The sequence below is a fragment of the Rhipicephalus microplus genome, chromosome 7 (assembly GCF_043290135.1).
Source record: "Rhipicephalus microplus isolate Deutch F79 chromosome 7, USDA_Rmic, whole genome shotgun sequence".
Classification (NCBI taxonomy): domain Eukaryota; kingdom Metazoa; phylum Arthropoda; class Arachnida; order Ixodida; family Ixodidae; genus Rhipicephalus; species Rhipicephalus microplus.
The window spans coordinates 85103983-85123445 of record NC_134706.1 but is presented as its reverse complement, the minus strand read 5'-3'; the positions used below and the strand labels follow the sequence as shown (position 1 = coordinate 85123445).

Below are 19463 nucleotides of genomic sequence, written 5' to 3'. Positions count from 1 at the left end.
GCAACACGACACATAAAATAGCAACAGCATGTATTTCCTCAGGCCTTGGCCTTGTTTGGCGAGAGCACAGCTATGGGCACTACTCGCTCTTTGAGAGCGGCTGGCTCGGGCGACTTCTTTGCGGCACGGATGACGAGCACTCCCTCTTCGTCGGCCAGGAACTCGGAGCTCACTTGCTCGGGGTCCACGTCCGGAGGCAGCATGTACCGGCGTGTGAACTCGCGGGACACGAAGCCGTGTTCGTCCTGGCGTTCTTCATGCTTGCCGTGCACCAGTACGCTGTCTGTGCCTAACACCTGCGTAGAACATCACCGTGCATGAAGTTAGAAGTAGGAGGCACAACCTTTCATCGCAGCAGTCCTACACAAGATTTTGCGCAAGAACCGCGACTGCAGGAATATCCTATGCTAGCGCGCTGTTTTTCCTCGAGGGTTAGCTTTTTCACTTTGACAAGGTGCTTGATTGGGCTGGTTGGTGCTGTATGGTAGACGAAGAAAGTGCTTAACAGTGCAAACGACAGGAGGGGATAGAAGAGACAAGAACAGAGCGCTCTGTTCTCGTCTCTTCTATCCCCTCCTGTCGTTTGTGCTGTTAAGCACCTTCTTCGTTTTCCACGTTGGCATATGAAGCGACTGCCTACCAACATTTAAAACGGAACTCGGGCGATTCGCCGCTATTCACCAATTTCAATAAAATTTAGAACACATGTTCTCGTACGCACTACGGTGATATGTGCCAAATCTTACAACCGTAAGCCATTTGGTTTTTAGAAAAATAATTTTAAAAATCAGTAGCCAAATCTGGAATCGCACTTATAAACACGGGTCACTCTGCTTCTGTGACGTAAGTGCTTACTGTTTTTCAAAGCCTCGCGTCACCCAACAGACGGATGCAGCGCTTTCTTTCTTCTACGAGATGCAGCTACGCAAGCAGAAGTTGGTTTTGTCAGCTGCATATCGTGTTAGTCTTCGTTGACACCGGGTCTAACACTAAGCATGCACAATATTGAGCAACGAGGAGCTTGATTCTAAGAACATCAAATGCTTCACGTGCGGGTGTGTTGAAGTGGAAAGAAGATGCTTTTGTGCTCATATAGCATGTGTTATCATCGCTGAACTTGTCACTGGTAAGTTCAGACAAGTAGGCACACCGCAGCTTGATTCTGCATAGGGTGACACCGCCAACTTGTGTTTCGTGTGGTAGAAAAAGCGCAGGTGCTGTGTAGACCCTGGTGAGCCGTGACAAGGTGTCATGATGTCATTGTATACCTAGCTCTGAGCAGCTACCTGTTTCATTTTCAGTTTTGACTGGGTCGATTACGTAAAATTATTCGCGAGTCTATCAGCAAAATGAACCACCCTTGCTGTTACAAGACTCTTAATGCTATTTTTAAACATCATTACCTCGATATGGTAAAAAATGCACCGGAGTTTTCCTTCAAGTCCGCCTAATTTCATGGCGCCATTGCGCATGCGCCCTTGCTTAGCGGGATTGTCGCAAAATGCTGCGGTAGGGTCTTCGAACGCTTTTCGATCTCGGAGGCTTTTCTACTGGCGTTTCTGGTTGTACTGAATCCCGCCACTAAGTTCCACACCCCCTCTCCCCCCCCCCGAAATGGCAGAGGGCACTCAGAAAAATAAAAAAAAGGTGCATTGAGGGCAATTAGCACTTTCATATAAATTCCATGGTAAGCTGCAGAACTTTCTCTGCCGAGGCGACAGCAACACCCTAGCGGGAGAAGGAAAGAAAGCGCAGCCTTCATTCAAGCCCTAACTACACGAAGGCATTACAACGCATCACCGCGTGGCTTGTAGATATGACGCCGCGCTCTAAACTGCGCGCTCTCTCTTTCTATAGAGAGAGGGCGCGGCATCGAGTCTGCCCACCATGCACTGACGCGATGGAACGCGTTCGTGTAGTTAAGGCTTAAATGGAGAACGTGCGAGAAGTGGATAAGTTTCTCGCTGAAATATAGGCAAAAACCCGGTGTTTCGGGACTTTACGTGGTTGATGTGTTGAGGCGCTGAAGGCATGCGCATTCGCATGCATAGGGTCTCGCATTATAAGTCGCTGTAGCTTGCCGGCCTCGCTGCGCGTTTGATCTAGGGAAGTTACAGACACGCCCGAAAAATTCAGAGGCCTACACATTCATTTGGCCACGGATTACCAGCGAAGCAGAGATTTAGGCTCTATATATATGGGCTGCACGCATAATAAAATCGTACATTTCCTTATATACCAATTCCATATTATGAGTGACGTCATGCTACTGCCGCGCCACCTCGCTACGCCGACATGAAAAGCCCTCGTCTCCATACAGCTGTCATAACCGTTGCTGCGACCATGCCGGCACATCCAATGCGTTCTTCCCTTCTATTCTTAGCCGACTCCCTTTTTGTAGCGCTGTCACTACACTATGCCCCGATCTCCTACCCGGCTTCATTGCTGAAACTCGCTTCACTCTTTCCCCTTCCCTATCCCAAACCCTCCTCCATTTGTGTAGACTCACCATGTCCCTGATACGACCCCGCCGCGGTGGTCTAGTGGCTGAGGTACTCGACTGCTCACCCGCAGGTCGCGGGATCGAATCCCGGCTGCGGCGGCTGCATTCTCGATGGAGGCGGAAATGTTGTAGGCCTGTATGCTCAGATTTGGGTGCACGTTAAAGAACCCCAGGTGGTAGAAATTTCTGGAGCCCTCCACTATGGCGTCTCTCATAATCATATGGTGGTTTTGGGCCATTAAACCCCACATATCAATCATCAATGTGTCTCCGATACGGACGCAAGTCACGCAGGGTACCCTTGCTGAAAACGCATGTGGGAGGTGCGTATGGGGGCTAGGAGTAAGCAGCCTTGTTAGACAAAGCGAGACAGAAAGTTACTCGACCACTAACTTTTTTCGACCCAGTTTTTTTCGGTGCGACCGAAAGCTTACCCTTCGCAGTGTTCGCAGCTGATGATATGTGGGGTTTAACGTCCCAAAAGCACCATATGATTATGAGAGACGCCGTAGTGGAGGGCTCCGGAAATTTCGACCACCTCGGGTTCTTTAACGTGCACCCAAATGAGCACACGGGCCTACAACATTTCAGCCTCCATCAGAAATGCAGCCGCCACAGCTGCGATTCGATCCCGCGACCTGCGCGTCAGCAGCCGAGCACCTTAGCCACTAGACCACCGTGGCGGGGCGTGTTCACAGCTGCAGTAGTTACTCCCAAAAGTGCATAGTTACCTTATAAGCAGTATTTTTCGATTTGAAAGGCTCTGAACAGCGACGTGCCTTTTTTTCCAACAAAGCTGAGAATTCATAGTGATGCCGGTAGCCCTTCTAGCGACTTCTACATGCTTTCATTCTTCTGCTTTTGCAGGAGTTCCTGTAGCTATGCTTAACCCACTTAGAAAGGGCAACGCAGAAACTTGGGGAAAAGAAGGACAGTAGAGACAGAGAGCGTTGACTAACAACTGAAATTTTATTGCCGTCACCTGTGCATAGATGCCGGTAGCCCTTCTAGTGACTTCTACATGCTATCATTGTTCTGCTTTTGCAGGAGTTCCTGTAACTATGCTTGACCCACTTAAAAAGGGCAATGCAAAAACACGACTAAAAGAAGGACAGTAGAGACAAAGAGCGTTGACTAACAACTGAAATTTTATTGCCGTCACCTGTGCGTATATATGTGCCTAAAAATGCGATTGGAAGGAGGTTAAAAGCAAGATAAGAAGGCTGATTTTAACCTGCGATTGAAGAAAAAAATCTGAAAACAAAAAAATCTTATAACAAACTCACGCATGCGTGATAAGTGAGAAGCACCAGGCCATGACAATCCCTCCCCATTAAAAAAAAACTGAGTACTGCGAAAGTCAGGAGAGCAGCCACAATATCTGCAATGGTCAGCCAGAAAACAAATACTTGTATTACGTACATTATAGTCATGCTCTTTCGCTCTTTTATTAAAACACCTGCCATTTTGACCTATGTGCTCAAGTCCAAAACTTAAAAGAAACCTATAAACTACGTTAGAAATGCACTGTGTGAACCTGTTCCTGTGTTTGGTTGTGCTCCTGGGGCGTCTACCTGTGTTGGCCATGCCACATAAGCTCGAGAGTCTGTAGGGTGCAGACAGTACAACTTGCACGTCATGCTTTGATGCAATTCTCTTCTAGTTATGCGAAAATTTGTGAACGTATGTGATGACTTGAAGATGCTTCATCTTTTTTCTACCAACTTTTTTTTTTGTTTGATCGCGTTTCATGTTCCGTACCAGGGTCTCACACACCGCACCCATTTGCCTGCTTTTTGGCGATAACCACATCTGTTGGAAGTAATATAGTGTGAAATCATGTTATTTTCTTACTTTTATATATTCTATTGATGTGGTAATAGCGTCTATGAACAAATGCTGACCGAAGTCCAAGATACACTGGGTGAGAGCTTCGTCAAGCTGCCTAAAAGCAGCTTTTTCTCTCACTCCCTATGATCTGTATTGCTCATGAAATAAACATCTGTTCTATTCTATTCTAGATCCAAGAAACCCTTGTTACGTCATGGCAGTGACCATTCCAAGCTTGTTAAGCGAAGCCTCGTAGTGAACTGTCTGCATTCAGCCCTGAATAAGTCGTGTGTACATGTAATTTCATCTAGCTTTAATGTGCAGGTTACCAGATTGAAGCTGGTGGGTTACTCTCCTGAATTAATTTCTGGGGTGTGTGAGACCCTGGTACGGAACATAAAACGCGATCAAACAAAATAAAATGTTGGTAGAAAAAAGATAAATCATGTTCAAGTCGTCCCATACGCTCACAAATTTTTGCATAACTTGAAGAGAATTGCATCAAAGCATGACGTGCAAGTTGTACTGTCTGCGCCCTACAAACTCTCGAGGTTATGTGGCATGGCCAACACAGGTAGACGCCCCAGGTGCACAACCAAACACAGGAACAGGTTCACAGAGTGCATTTCCAATGTAGTTTATAGGTTTCTTTTAAGCTGTGGACTTGAGTACATTGGTCAAAATGGCAGGTGTTTTAATGAAAGGCCGAAGAAGCATAACTATGATGTACGTAATACGACTAGTGGTTTTCTGGCTGACCGTTGCCGGTATTGCGGCTGCTCTTCTGACTTTCGCAGTACTAAGTTTTTTAAAATGTGGAGGGATTGTCATGGCCTGGTGCTTCTCACTCATCATGCATGTGTAAGTTCTTTTGAAGATTTTATCGTTTTCAATTTTTTTCTTCAATCACTGGTTAAAACCAGCCTTGTTATCTTGCTTTTAACCTCCTCCCAAATGCATATTTAGGCACATATATATGCACAGGTGACGGCAATAAAATTTCAGTTGTTAGTCAGCGCTCTTTGTCTCTACTGTCCTTTTTTCCCCCGTGTTTTTGCTCTGCCCTTTCTAAGTGAGTACTATAAACCAGCTAGCCCAAACCAAAGCACTTCTCTTATGCTTAACCATGTTTATTTTGAGCTTTATAATTATTTGTGAAAATAACAAGCCATTACAATGAGACGATGTGGTTTTATACAGCTTCCCTATATTTGTACAGGGAAGCTGCATCAACCTTGGGCGCTGCGTCCAAGGTTGATTTGTTTGTGTCGTGGATGGATTGTGCCGTTGTCGTTACTCTCTCGACACACGAGCCAAGTCAAGTCACTGAAAACGTCACTGTGCGCGATTTCTGAGACAAAGTGTAGATAAAAAATGCACGTCACTCTGAAATATTAGCGACCTGGAAACTGTTCATGAGCACATAGAAAGCTTGCTTAAGATGTGCTGACGAGCAAGGGATTATTAAGTCATGCAAAGGTAGTGCCACTTTATTGCGCACTACTAACGCAGACATATAAGTAAATTTTTGTGGAGTAATATTTTTCACTATAAAGAAGCAAACAATATTTCAATACTAACAGGAAAATTGTTGACCACGTACACTAGTTTAGGGTCACAAAACAAGGCAGCGCAAATGATTGAATTTTTTCCACCAGGTGGTGTCACAGGCTTTTTCATGATTTTCAATGAAGAAATAGAAATGCTACTCCGCTTCTCAAGACTGAAATAACATTGGTTTAAGTAACTTTGAGGGATAATCATTCCATCCGGATGTGCAGTCATCTCATTTCATGTTCTGGGCAGTTGTCGGCCCCTTTAATTAGACATTCTATCTTCAACCGTCATACTCTCACCGTGACGATCTGACCGCTTGGGAGGTAGTTGGGGAAGCTCAATCCCCCCACCTCGAAATTTTTCCATTTTGCACGCACACCTACAAATGCTCGTAGGAGCATAAATAATGTACGTCCCCCCCCCACCCCCCTTACCCGAACAGAAAAAATAAATGCTCGGTGCACCTCTGGATCAAATCGGGTCAGATCGAGCGACAGCTAGCATATGTAGTGTTCACCAACGTTCATAGATACTATAAATGTTGGTGTTAATGTAGCCCTTGGCAAGCCACAGGCGCACCTACCTTGACGGTGATGTCGTTGGGGTTAAAGAAGCTGACGTCGAGGCGGACTTCAAACTTGGAGTCGTCGTTGACGACCTCCGAGACTCCTGTAGAGCGGGGCACTACGTCGCAGGCACCGCCGGACACCTGCATATGTTGATATGACGTTAACATAAGCAAGGGGCACTTGGAAATAGAGAGTTTTTGTGCTGAGGTCGCCAAGCGGCTGGCATACCAAATTATTGCATACTTCTGTATTCTCCGTGGATTCAGCTGGCGAACAAAAGAAAACAAAGATTTCCAGAGAACACAAGAACGCTGGGACCCGTCCAAATAGCAAGGTATTCCCGGTACTTAAGCTCTATGACGGAGTGCCACATGAAATGCCATCGTACTAAATTCGCAGCTATAGCACTGCTTAGCGTGGGCACACCCCCCATAGACGCTTGGTAGCACATCTCTATCCTGATGACTAACGTCGATTATTTGCTTAAACAATCACTTGGGGTAAGTGTAGTAGGTAATGGTGATAGCGTAATCAGGGAAAGTGGTGTGACATCTAGAAGGGCATTACTGGTTGGACGCGGAACTTTGGTCGTGATCGCCATGCCACGGCATCTTAAAGATTTATTGAACACTACGGCCAAATTAGAGAGAAAGGGAACGCGCGTCGTGTCTTTCCAGGCCGTGCTTGCGGTCGCCTCGAAAAAGCAGCTAGGCTAGAGTGTAACCTGGCTGCTTTTTCGGGGTGACCACAAGCGCGGAGAAGACGGTGTCACAACCAGGCGAGGCAGGGCCGCGTTGCTGAGCAATTTTTAATATGGATGAATTCCGTGAGCGAAGCCGAAGCTTCGGTTAAAGTCGCCACCTCGTAGAGTGTTAAAGCGTTCAAGAAATTACACAGTATGAGATGGACGTGTGGCCACGGCGCATTGCAGGAGCTAATCTCGGTCGCCATGTTTACGATGCATTAAAAAAAATTGATTCTTAAGAGAGAAAGGAAGAGAAAAGTGAGCCCCGTAACTGTCTGCTTCAATGAGCGACACCTCGACAGTAGCTCACAAGGGATGGGGGTGAGGAGGGATCAAAAGGGTAGGAGTAAAGGTGTAAAAAAGAGGAAGAGGTGTGAGGTGGTAAGCCAGAGAGAGCGATGACAAATCGAGGGGATAGGAGAGATAGGAAAGATGGAAACACGGTCACAGGAGTCCGAGCACGGGGCACCACTTGCGAGAGCTCTTGTCGGTGTCAGTAGATATGGCGTAGAGCAAGTCCAGTCGGTCAGAGCTACACTGCCGTCGAAGGTCGTCGGCATCAGGAGATGACGTAGGGCGAGCCCAGTCGGCCAGAGCTATGCTGGCGCCGGAGATCGCGAGGGCACAACCGGTCGGCACGGAATCCAGCAAGCGAGTTCTCTTTAGCTCTCCGAGGCACCGACGTCACCCCGCCAGCCCCACCACGATAGTCTAGTGGCTAAGATACTCGGCTGCTGACCCGCAAGTCGCGGGATCGAATCCCGGCTGCATTTCCAATAGAGGCGGGTATGTTGTAGGCCCGTGTGCTCAGATTTGGGTGCAAGTTAAAGAACCCCAGGTGGTCGAAATTTCCGGAGCCCTCCATTACGGCGCCTCTCATAAGCATATGGTGGTTTTGGGACGTTGAACCCTACATATCATTCATCACCCCGCCTATCAAGAGCACTGTGACAGCAAAGCGTGAGACATAAAAGGCGTGTTTGGAAAGGCTCCATAATGCGTGGCCCAGGCAGTAGTTAACGTGGGCCAGGGGTAGTTGGTTCGACTTCCTTCGGTGAAAATTTTACAAACGAAGCTCCTTACGCTGAGTTCCTCCGTTCTTGTTCGTCGTAGCCACCCTGGATGCTTCTCACAATATTCACTAGATGACGCTGCGCTGTGATAGTGCTCGGGCAGTGCTCAGGCAGACCTATTAGCACATCAACAGGCCCTGATGGCATCCCAATTATGCTGATAAAGAAACTAGGACCAAACTCTAAGCAAACATTAAGAGAGGCAGCAAGCAAAGCAATAATACATGGTGAAGCCCCCAATGGGTGAAACTAAGCAGGATGCACATGATCTACTCAAGGAAAGGGGGACAAAGTTGATAACAGTGGCATCAGTAGTTTACAGGCTGGTGATGCAGATAGCAAACGAAAGACTACAGACATAGCTGGAGAATGAGGGGGTGCTGGGAGAACTACAAAACGGGTTTCGTAAACGAAGGAGGTTGGAGGACAATCTGTTTTCATTGGTGCAGTGGATTGAAATAGCGGGAAATGAACACAGGTCCCTGTGGCTGGCATTTCTAGATATCAATGGAGCTTACGATAGTGTGATTCAATAAGACTTGTGGGGAATACTGAGCACACTAGATGTGGAAGATGCAATAACTAATCTTCTAAAAGATATATATAAAAGTTACAACGTAGTTACAAAATGGTAAGAACAGGTATCCAAACCTATAGAGATACAACGTGGGCTTCGACTGGGGTGTCCCTTGTCACCTCTGTTATTTATGCTGTATCTACAGGGACCAGAAGCCAAATTACAGGGGAGTCGACTCGGCTTCATCCTCTCTTTTGCCAAGCAAGGAAAACTCATTGAACAGTCATTACCAGCATAGATATATGCAGATGATATAGTATTAATAGCCGACAACAAGGAAGATCTGCAGGGATGGATAGACACCTGCGGTAATGAGGGAGATAGGTTAAAGTTGAAATTCAATAGGGTAAAATTGCCAATCATGATTTTTAATGATAACAAAGGCAGTGAGCATAGAGTACAGGAAGTCACGCTAGAAATAGTGGATAAATAAAAAAAAATATTTGGGCGTATGGATAAACCACGGGGCTGAGTATCTAAGGGATCCCGAAGGATACGTAATGACTAAGGGCACCAGGAATGCAGCCGTAATGAAAAATAGTACACTGTGGAACTACAATAGGTATGCCCTTGTGAGAGGGATTTGGAAAGGTGTCATGGTCCCGGGTTTGACGTTCGGCAATGCGATCTTGTGCATGAAATCAGAGGTTCAATCAAGATCAGAAATTAAACAACGTGGCATAGGTATACTTGATTTGGGAGCAAGTGGCAATACCCAATTGAGGGGTCCAGAATGACAAGGGATGGACATCGTTCATGTGCAGGGAAGCTAGCTGCAAAATAGAATTTGAGGAGTGATTAAGAAAAATAGAAGAGGAGCATTGGCAGTCTGGCGCTCTATCCTGTCTCATTCTTTTTCCGTGCTAGTACCTGTTGCGCCACCATCATTTTATTAAGCTATGCAGCAAGTCGCCCAACGTCACACTCTGCTAAAGATAGGGATAGGAAAGTTTTCAGCTACTTCTACATGAAGAATGTTCATTCTAAATAAAGGAAGCGAATTTGAAAATTGTCAAGCAAGTATTTCGACAACAGCAGAATACCAAGCCAAAAGGAAACATTGATTGAGAAAGGTGAATGAAACAGAGATGGACATGTAGAAAATTGGAATGTTTACGAAATCATCACTGGAGATCTACCGAACTTTCAAGCGAGGAATTCCAAAAAAAAAGATGTATGATAATTCTCGGGTATTTCTCTGCTGTTCGAGGTCAGAACGGGAGTATTGTGGACGCAGACGTGTCGAGCCAAATACGAAAGCACAGACCTAGTGCGTGTAGAGAGGAGGAGGAAACGGCTGAACGTTTGATAATGTTCTGTAAAGGGCTCCACCCCATATATATAGTATAGTCCAAGATAATGGCGCGGAACTTTTCAAAGCATTGGGGCTTAGGGACAGTGAAGGCAAGATAGACTTTAAACGGGCAGAAATAACCAGTAGGAGGCCAACTGATTGGTGGCTACAATCAAGGCGCGAGTGAAATTCAATCCTTCAACACATAGTGATATTACTCAACTTTATGTCTAGGTGGCGTGAGCCACCACCTCATCTAAAGGGCACAGCCGGATACATCCATCCATACAGCGTCAATTGGTTAATAGGTGGCGTGGATAAGTCACTCTAGCGTGAAGGCACGCACGACGTGTGGGGGTCAGTGCAATAGGAGAGGATCATTCGAGACAGACAGACAGGCGGACGGACGGGCAGACCGAGCTTCGACACACTCATTATCATGCATTCACTCTGTAAGTGTGTTGTGGATTCTTCTCAAGTGTTCCTTTGCCATCTGATTGTGTGTATTCTTCAACGTCATTGCCGTGACAGAAATACGTCACTGAAGTCTTTGGGGACACAGGCATAAAACACTTTTCGTATAAAAGAAGTAAAAGAGGCAAAAACACCAGACAAGGTGACTGCTGGATTTCGTATCAGAGGGGATTTTCAATATAGAATGCTGTCATTACCAAACAGAGAACGTAAGCATCCTCGCAATAATAATAGACACATTAGGTTGGGCAATCTCTGTGAACGCAGGCTGCCATCCACAATGGCAGCCTGCATCCCCAGTGCTGATATATTGGCTAGAAAGCCACCATAGTGCTGCTGTGGACGCTCCCTCCCCCCACCCCCTTAAAGGGGCCCTGATACACTTTTCCAAGTAGCAATGGAACAGATTCACTAAAAGAGCTTATTGCCTCACAAATTCAACGCCGCAAAAAATTTTTTAAGAATCCATACAGTACCAGCGGAGTTACAAATAAATGTCGCACGCTGCAATCAAGTTTTTTCTTCTTTCGTCCTGGCGAAAGCGCTGGAGGCTAAGCAGGAAGGGTTGGCAGGGGCAAAGAAAATACGTCACGCGTCCCTCGTGACCTTGAGCACATTTTTTGTCTTCAAATACGCTTCTTTTTCCATGTGATTGCGCGCGCAAGTGTGGACAAGTCCTGTCCTCCCGCGGCGATCCCTGAAATGACCGAGCGCGCCATGTTCAAATCAGTTAGTGGCTGATAGATGGCTTTCTACGCGCGATTTTTGAGCGTCTTCCGTCATTTCTCGCGAAAAGAAAAAGCAATTTATTGCTGACTTTGATAATTTATTGTGATTTGCAGGCCGTGTGCTGTACTCTAATACTTGGCTCGCGTGTTCTCGGGAGCTTCTACTACCGGTCGACAGCGTTTTCTGACCATGCTCAGAAAGGGTTGCACGGGGCCCTGCAACACTTTTTGAGCATGGTCAGAAAACGCTGTCGACCGGTAGTAGAAGCTCCCGAGAACACGTGAGCCAAATATTATAGCGCAGCACGCGGCCTGATGTTCACAATAAATTATCAAAGTCAGTTATAAATTGCTTCCTATTCTCTCGGCAAATGACGATACAAGCTCAAAAATCACTCGTCACAGCCGTTGTATCAGCCGTTGGCCGATTTGGGCATCGAAAAGCCGGGTATTCGAAAAAAAAAATTAGAGCATCTCCCATTAAAGAGAAGCTTGAGTAGCATGCGAAGCAACGCATGGGTTGACTTAAAGTCCCCTTCATCACGGTCACCTCGCCCGATGTTAATGCATCCTTGCAAGTGGAGCACACCATCAATTCACTGCAGTTTCTGTTGCTGTTACTCTTTTAGAACGCTTGTTGAAGCACGACATACAGAAGCACGGGGGTTCATCGCGCGTCTGCACAATCCTTTTCCCGACGCCATCACGTGATTGCTGAGAAAGTGTAAAGGGAAGAGGCCACAGCGTGTTACCACAGCATCTGGATAAAAAACAAGGTTGTTTTTTATCCAGCGGCCGTGGTCTTACTCAGCCCCTTACACAGGCTGGAATGCGCTAGCGCGTGATCGCGTTCTGGCAGTGCTTGGGCCAGTTGTTGCGCATGCGCTGTGAGGGGGGGGGGGGGTCACACACAACCGGATTGAACTCGTCCACAAGCTGCTTCGCAACTATTAAAGAGAAAAAGAGCTTAAGCTCATGAAGTGCTCTTGACTTCCTTCTCTGCTCAGCTTCGAGCGCTTTCGTCAGGATGAAAAAAAGGGAGAATGCAAGTGGACCTTGCGACAAATCTTTGTAACTATGCTCGTACTGGATGGATTCTAAATTTTTTCGTGGTGCTGAATTCGAGAGCCAATAAGCTGCTTTACTGAACTCATTCCGTGGCTTCTTGAAAAAGGGTTGCAGGCCTCTTTACCAACAGTTGGCAAACGGGGTATGTTGGCCCACCATAGATAACTAGCAGACCCCCATTTTCCAGTGACCGTTTTGCGTCACTAGGGAATGTTAGAATGTTACGGCATGTCATGTGTTCAAGTAAATAAAGGGCTCTTTATAACACCAGAAACCCTAACCTTGACTCTATACGAGGCTTGGTAGGCCAAAGACCGCACGTGGCGATAGCCCTTCGAGTTTCTCAATGAACTCGCAGTGACATAGAAAATTTTTTCGATATTCACGGCATCTGTTAGGGCCTACATAAGTACATATTGAAGAAAAAGCAATTACATGGTGGTTTAAGGGGGTCATATAATTGTAGCAACGTTTGGGAAACATTGTTGAACAATTCAAAATTGAAGAAAATAAGCATTTGAGAAGCCATGACGTCACAATTATTTTCGGATATACACTTTACGTGCGAAAGCGAACAGAAAGATTTCTCGCCCAATGTAGAGCCTTTTATGACGTAATTAAAGACATTAGACTTAACCAAGCCTAATCACCCTGCTATAAGTGTTGTTTTCTAACACTATAATTTAACCTATGCAAAGTTTGTGTCAATAACCTAACCCAAACAATGGCAAAAAAAGCAAAACAAAGACTAGTCCAACGTAGTCCAAAATGACTTGGCGTTTCACTTGATAGTATCATTGGAAAAAAAGCCGGCACTCCATCCTTAGTGAGATGGTACTCGCCTGTCCTCTCCGCGGTGACGATAGCGATAGCGTAGACAGGGGCCTCCTGGCGAAGGGGTCTCGGTCGAACAGGTCTTCGTCCCTGAGCGCCACGCCGAACTTCTGGTCGAAGATGCGCGAGGGGTAGTCCCACGCGTTCCACCACTCCTTGTCCCGATGGCGACCGAACAGGCTCCTGTGGAACGGCATAGTAGCTTTGGACCTGCGCGAGGGCAGACAGCGGTGTAAGGCCAAGGCTGTAGATGACGTCTAAAAGAACCTTGTAGGACTACTTAGTAGCTCATTTTGGTGTAGCGTGAAAATGACCCATTCGCGCGCACAAACCCACGCATTCACTCGACCGAAATACGTGTAGAGCGCTGCAGTTTCTACCACAAATCGCTGACACCATCACCTAAGCTGTTGCGGCTAGTGTCAAAGAAAAAAAAAGGTCCCGTATCTGCATGTTACACTGCAAATGTCGTCGAAAGACGATAGTCTTGCGTCCGGAGAGAGGGAACAAAACGTTCGTTTGATGTTTTGCGCGAGAAAATCGGTCAATGGTATTCTGAAGGTGCTGTGTTAGAGTGCCTCGGGCGTGCAGCGGAGGTGAACGAGCGCATAAAGTCACGTCACACGTGAGGCTTGAGCGCCATCTGGCAGTTATCTTGGAAAACGAAGCGCACGCGCGGCGTGCGCGCCCGTCTCGGAGGTGATAAGGTGTAGAACGCAAGGCGACGGGTAGGTGCCACCACCATGTCGTCTTAGCTAGGGAGCCTACATGAACGGCTGTTCATGTAGGCTCCCTAGTCTTAGCAAAGAACGCTTGCTTTTCGTGCAAGCGTTGCATGGTCAGCGCAGCGTGATAAACGCTACGGTCCTTAGAATTGCTTATGTGTGCCTTGTATAGTAATATATATATACATACAAAATATTGACGTGTTGTTATGGCGCCTCAGATATGCGCATGAATTGCTTTTTAATTGACAATCGCACAAGTATGAACGCTGAACCTTGAGCAGCATTGGTGGGTGCTACGGATGGGGTCGACCGTTTGGGGCATCAGCCGGACACTCCGGTGCCTTTTGGGGTGCTATTAAGGGTGGACAAACATACAAATGTACAGACAGACAGATAAAATCTTTTGCGTCGAAGGTACCCAAGAAAGACTATCGATCGTCTTTAAAAACTTACGCTAGTTGGCTTTTCGCGTGTTGGATTACAGATGGCCGCCCCTCCGCGGTGGTCTGGCTAAGGTACTTAGCTGCTGACCCGCAGGTCACGGGATCAAATCCCAGCGGCAGCTTTTTCGACCGAGGCGAAAATGCTGTAAGCCCGTGCGCTCAGATGTCGGTGCACGTTGAAGAACCTCAGGTGGTCGAAGTTTGCCGAGCCCTCGACTAAGGCGTCTCTCATAATCATATGGTGGTTTTGTGACGTTAAACCTCACAAATCAATCAATCATTATAGATGGCCATGTGTACTGTAGATATCCATTGCCGTGAGAAATATGAGGCAGAGCTTCAACATTACCTTTTAAAGGCCAGAACAACTAAACGCAATTGGCAAGCGGAAGTGCTCGTGACACTACGTGCTCAAGCAGGATCTCTGGTAATTCAGTACTCGCGCATTACAAACAATCGTTGACTGAACACGAATTTGGTGTTCCAGCTCACACTGCGAAAAATAGCATGTCTTACCGTAATCTGCTGACAATAAAGTGTGTTCTGCTTAACTATGCGTGATACACATCCGCTTGGAAGGTATACGTTGACTGTGCTATTGATTCACACTTCATGCGTGTAGACGCAGGTGCGTTCGGATATGTGTAGTATTTACGATGCAAGGATAGTAAAGAAGTGGGGATGTTTTTTTTTTTTAAGTTTTGGGCTCTCTCGGTGCCAACGAGATGCGGGCGGCTGAACAGCCGGCTGGCTCAACGTGCTCTTTTTCACATAGTGCGCCGCATGCCCGTGGGTTTCTCTGGGAATGCTTGGAAATGATATACCAAGACAGTTCTTCAAAAAAGAAAAAGCATCTCACTCATTTTTGTATAAAACGCACGACTTCGGGAGGTAGGAATACTTGAGCCACTGTCTTGAAAAATGGTTTTCGATGTCGGTGATAAGGATATGATAGGGGAGTGCAAGTATCAAGTTCTCATCTTCGAAGCGGATTTGAATAATGAAAACTAAGCGAAAATTGAATATTTTATGAAATATTTTAGAAATGAATAGCAATACTGCTGACATTCGGAAAATTTTTTAGCCAGTCAGACATGGAATTATGAGTTTGTTGTAGAGGAAATAATGCATGGTAAACTTGTGCATTGTTCAACATTATTGCTTTTCTGCATTTCATCTACAGTTTTCCAATGTTGTCATGAAGGATGCATGGATAGCTGCCTGGTACTTTCAGGAAGCGTGGACACCGTAGTGCATGCCGGCGTTACCCATCATTTTTCGCGTGAACGAAAATAGACGCTCACTTAGCACACTCGTGCTTATGTGCCAATCTTTATGTCATAATTTAATATTCCAAGTGTGTTATCTCTTTGTAGACATTCGTTCTCAATTTCTCAATATCTCCTTTTTAGTTTTCATAGTTTTGTTCAACATAATTCAGGAGATGAAACATGCTCCGACTCATGTAATGACACGCCTGGGCCAGGAGATCCACATACCGGCACATTTGCGAAAGTGCGCAAGGGCGTGGGGTGATGAGGAAACTGAAAATATGTACATTTGTGCATTAAATGATGTAAAATTTAGCATTAGTATGTAATTATTTGTCCTAACTTCAACACTTGCTGAAATATTTTAAGGTATTTAAGTATTTCTAATGACAAATGTGCCTTGCGAGTTGAATCGAATGCTGAACTATTTGAAAATGCACATTTTCAAACATTCGCCTGTCCCTAATCTTCAAGAAACCAATCAAAATACATCACCATGACCTTGATCGCGTTGATTTGTTCAAAAGAGTAGGCAGTAGCTTCCAGGGGGTAGCACACCAGGCCCGTGCACTCCCCCCCCCCCCCTCCCCCAAAGTCTGCCTATACGCTTCGGAGGGTGCAACGTTTTAGCAGATGCGCCCATCCACTGTTAATCTTGTGACGGGCACGGCAGGCTATCAACTGACTACCTCTCGTTGGCCAAATGAGAAGTTGCCTTGAAACAATGTGCATTCCTGCTAAACACCTATGTAGAAAGAAGCCTTAGTGCGTGGCACATTGCATGATCTGCAACTCTCGCTTGCGGCGCTGCATACTCTTGTAGAGCGCGACTGTGGGCACAGCCGCTGGAACGGGTGCCATGTGTTGGACACTGAAATATCTCCATGTCGCGTGTCTCCCTCACACCTGAGGACAGCGCTGAATTAACAAACGAACACCTGAAAAGTGACTGGCTCACCCGTGTCCTCAAAGCGTACGTGACATTAAGTCGGCATAATAAATCTCATCCATACCGGCTCGTAACAAATTCTTCTGCTGATGGCACAGTCGGACTCAATACGAAATATTAGAAATGTAATGAGACTGAGTTTATAACCGGCAAAGTTCTATGTTTTTTCAAACTAAAATGTTATCGCCTTCAAAGTTGTTCCATTGGGCAGATATACACCAGCGCAGTTGTTGTTCCCACCCTTGGCAGTAGCGCTGGAAGTCTTCTACTGGTATGACCTTTAGCTGGTTGGTCAATACTCTTTTCAATGTTCTCTAGAGTTCCTAAATGAAGTCCTTTGTGGATATGTATTGAGGTCAAAAGTCACTACTTGAAAGGGCTGCTTTACGCGGTGCATTGCCATGATTGGCATGATTGCCATGAATTGACCGCAATACATCCCTGAGCGAGGTTCGTCTTCAACGTTTGTTAGGCTCTTCGAAAATGACCAGTGCCAGTGGAAAACTTACGTTCTTGATGAACGATATTCCCCATACGCCTGTTTCAGCTCTTCAAAAGTCATACTCGTGGATTGCCGACTTTAACACGAAACTCTATGGTACAATGCTGATCTAAATTCCGATGCTTAACGCACAACAAAAAACACAACTTCATTTATGGCGCTGTCAAAACTACTGTGTTAGCTGTACGGAGTTGTAACTCGGACAGAGGAAGTAAAAGGGATAAACAAACCGGGCTAGCACAGACCGTTCGAGACGACGTTGCCAGATCGGGCGCAGTGTTGCCAGTCTCATTACTTTTCTAACACACCTCGTATCACCTACATACAAGTCGGCCAGACTATCCCGGGCTGAGTCTCATCTAAGTCCGTTTAATCAATCTCACTCTTAACCACACAGGTCAGTGTGAGTGTGTACGCAGAAGACGTATTGTTTTCTCCGAAGGAGTAAGACATGCGTCCAGTTCACCCTGCATCGTTGGTGTCAGCCCTCTGCGAGGAGCAAGCGGCATGCGTTTTGACAATCATGAGGGCGAGCGTGACGTTTCTTGACGACCGATCTGCGAAATTGTACCACGAGGGGCATCCTGCGACTAACGCAGAATTAAAATGTATAATTGATGTTTAAACATATACGAAATAAAACCATTAAAATACTCTACAAAATAAAGGCGATAAAAATAATTACGTGGTCTACAGGAAGAACAACTTTTCAACAACTTGGTTTTGGGACATTAAACCCCACATATCAATCAATCAATATCATAAACATTATGTCATAATAGATCTGCCACGTGGGCCGTCGGCAAGCGATCTAAAAAGATGTTGTGTGTATACGTGCAAACGCTATGCCATGCGTCGTGGAAAAAAATGGTGAAGAAGCCATAATAAAGGCTATGTTACTGCGAGTGTGTAGCAGTATTGTAGTGGAGAGGATAAAACTAACAAATAGGATATAGATAAATGAACAGACCACTTACATAGGTTAATATAGTTAGGCGAATCGCATTTCCGTGCGAGTTTGCTTGATAGAACTCTATTTAGAGCCACATTTCTAAGTGATCTCAGAGAATTCAATGCACACGGCCAACACGTAGCTTTAAGACGTATGCATATAGACAACCGGTGAAGCTGGCAAGAGATTCCGGCAAGTGAAACACTACACGCCCGCGAGTGTACCCCCATTGTCCAACGACGCTACCTGGATCTAAAATCGGTGTTTGCGAGGGCCGAACGAAGAGAGACTGAAAGATAGAGGCAGCCTGCTGCTGCCTCTGACACCTTACCTTTTCAAGCGGTTGCCACGCGACGCTCCGTGAAGCACGCTAAGCCTACTCGATGCACCGCCGTCGCTGTCGTCGCTCAGCCCCCTCGAGTCGAGGACGTCGTTCGAATGTTTCAAGCGTCGCGAAGAACTTAAGTCTTAGGAGAAGCGCCAGATTCTCTCCCGAAGTGTGTACGGGCTGCTGGCTCGGTTCGAAGGCACCACTGGTGGCTATTTTTTGTTAATTATTTTTTTTCCTGTGCGAGAGTGCCGAGGGCGCGCCAAAGGTGAGGGAAAGCCGCGCGGCGTCAAAAATAGTCCCCAACCACCGGGCGCGCGCCGCCGCCTCCGAGCTTGAGAAAAATCGCTCAGAGTTCCGTTCACAGTTGCACGCAGTGCTTCGTTATGTATGTCTTCGAGTTGGAGGAGGGAAAAGTAGTAGTGGAAACACCTGTACCAAAATAGTACCGGTGTTTTCGTCACGATATCCCCGATTAGGCAGTTTATCTAGATAAGGTTCCAGAGCGCGTAGTGTCTTGTATGGCAAGATGCGTTTGGCGATGGTTATGAGTGACATACATGGCAAAACGACAGAACGGCATGGAAGATGCTTTCCTCACTATCTTCATTATCTTCCCTGCTTCGAGGCATTCGATGTGTCGGACGGCCTGAAGAATGAATAGACTATAGCATTTGCTAGAGAATTTACCAACGTCTCTATAGCTAAAACAGTACGCTAAGCCCTTTGGGTACGATACTGCGCTACGTGCTCCAAACGTTGAACGTCGAACAACATTGCGTAAGTCATATAGAATCGAAATAAAGGTGCGTGTAATTGCAATGATTCGGCAATTTATGCTAGCTAACTCTATTCAAGGAATTTCTGAGTTGCTATGGCAGGTCATTTCGAATATCTCCTGAACTTTCTCGCTGTAAAAGAAGCTGATCACTGTGCGCGCTTTTACAGTCGCTATAGCGCTCGACTTCTGCCCCGGAGGTCGTGGGATCGAATCCCGGGCAAGGCGGTCGCATCACGAAGAAGGCGAAATTCTATAGA

General features: G+C 46.3%; 2 protein-coding genes across 2 annotated transcripts in view; one reads left to right on the top strand and one right to left on the bottom strand.

Annotated features, from left to right (window-relative positions):
- Nprl3 (GATOR complex protein Nprl3) overlaps positions 1-19463 on the top strand; it is a 106121-nt gene that overhangs the window by 34849 nt on the left and 51809 nt on the right. The gene's annotated exons all lie outside the window — the stretch shown is intronic.
- Positions 14-18641, bottom strand: LOC119180230 (alpha-crystallin B chain). Its single transcript, XM_037431374.2, has 4 exons — positions 18429-18641; positions 13261-13462; positions 6474-6599; positions 14-296 (listed from the first exon to the last, which is right to left on the bottom strand). The coding sequence occupies exons 2-4, from the start codon at positions 13447-13449 to the stop codon at positions 39-41; spliced, it is 573 nt and encodes a 190-aa protein (XP_037287271.1). The 5' UTR covers positions 13450-13462; positions 18429-18641; the 3' UTR covers positions 14-38.

Coding starts and splice junctions, on each gene's coding strand:
- LOC119180230 (XM_037431374.2), bottom strand. CDS start 13,449: ATGCCGTTCCACAGGAGCCTGTTCGGTCGCCATCGGGACAAGGAGTGG. Junction 6,600..13,260: donor CGTCACCGCGGAGAGGACAG/GCGAGTACCATC, acceptor CAACATATGCAG/GTGTCCGGCGGTGCCTGCGA. Junction 297..6,473: donor CCAACGACATCACCGTCAAG/GTAGGTGCGCCT, acceptor TGTTCTACGCAG/GTGTTAGGCACAGACAGCGT.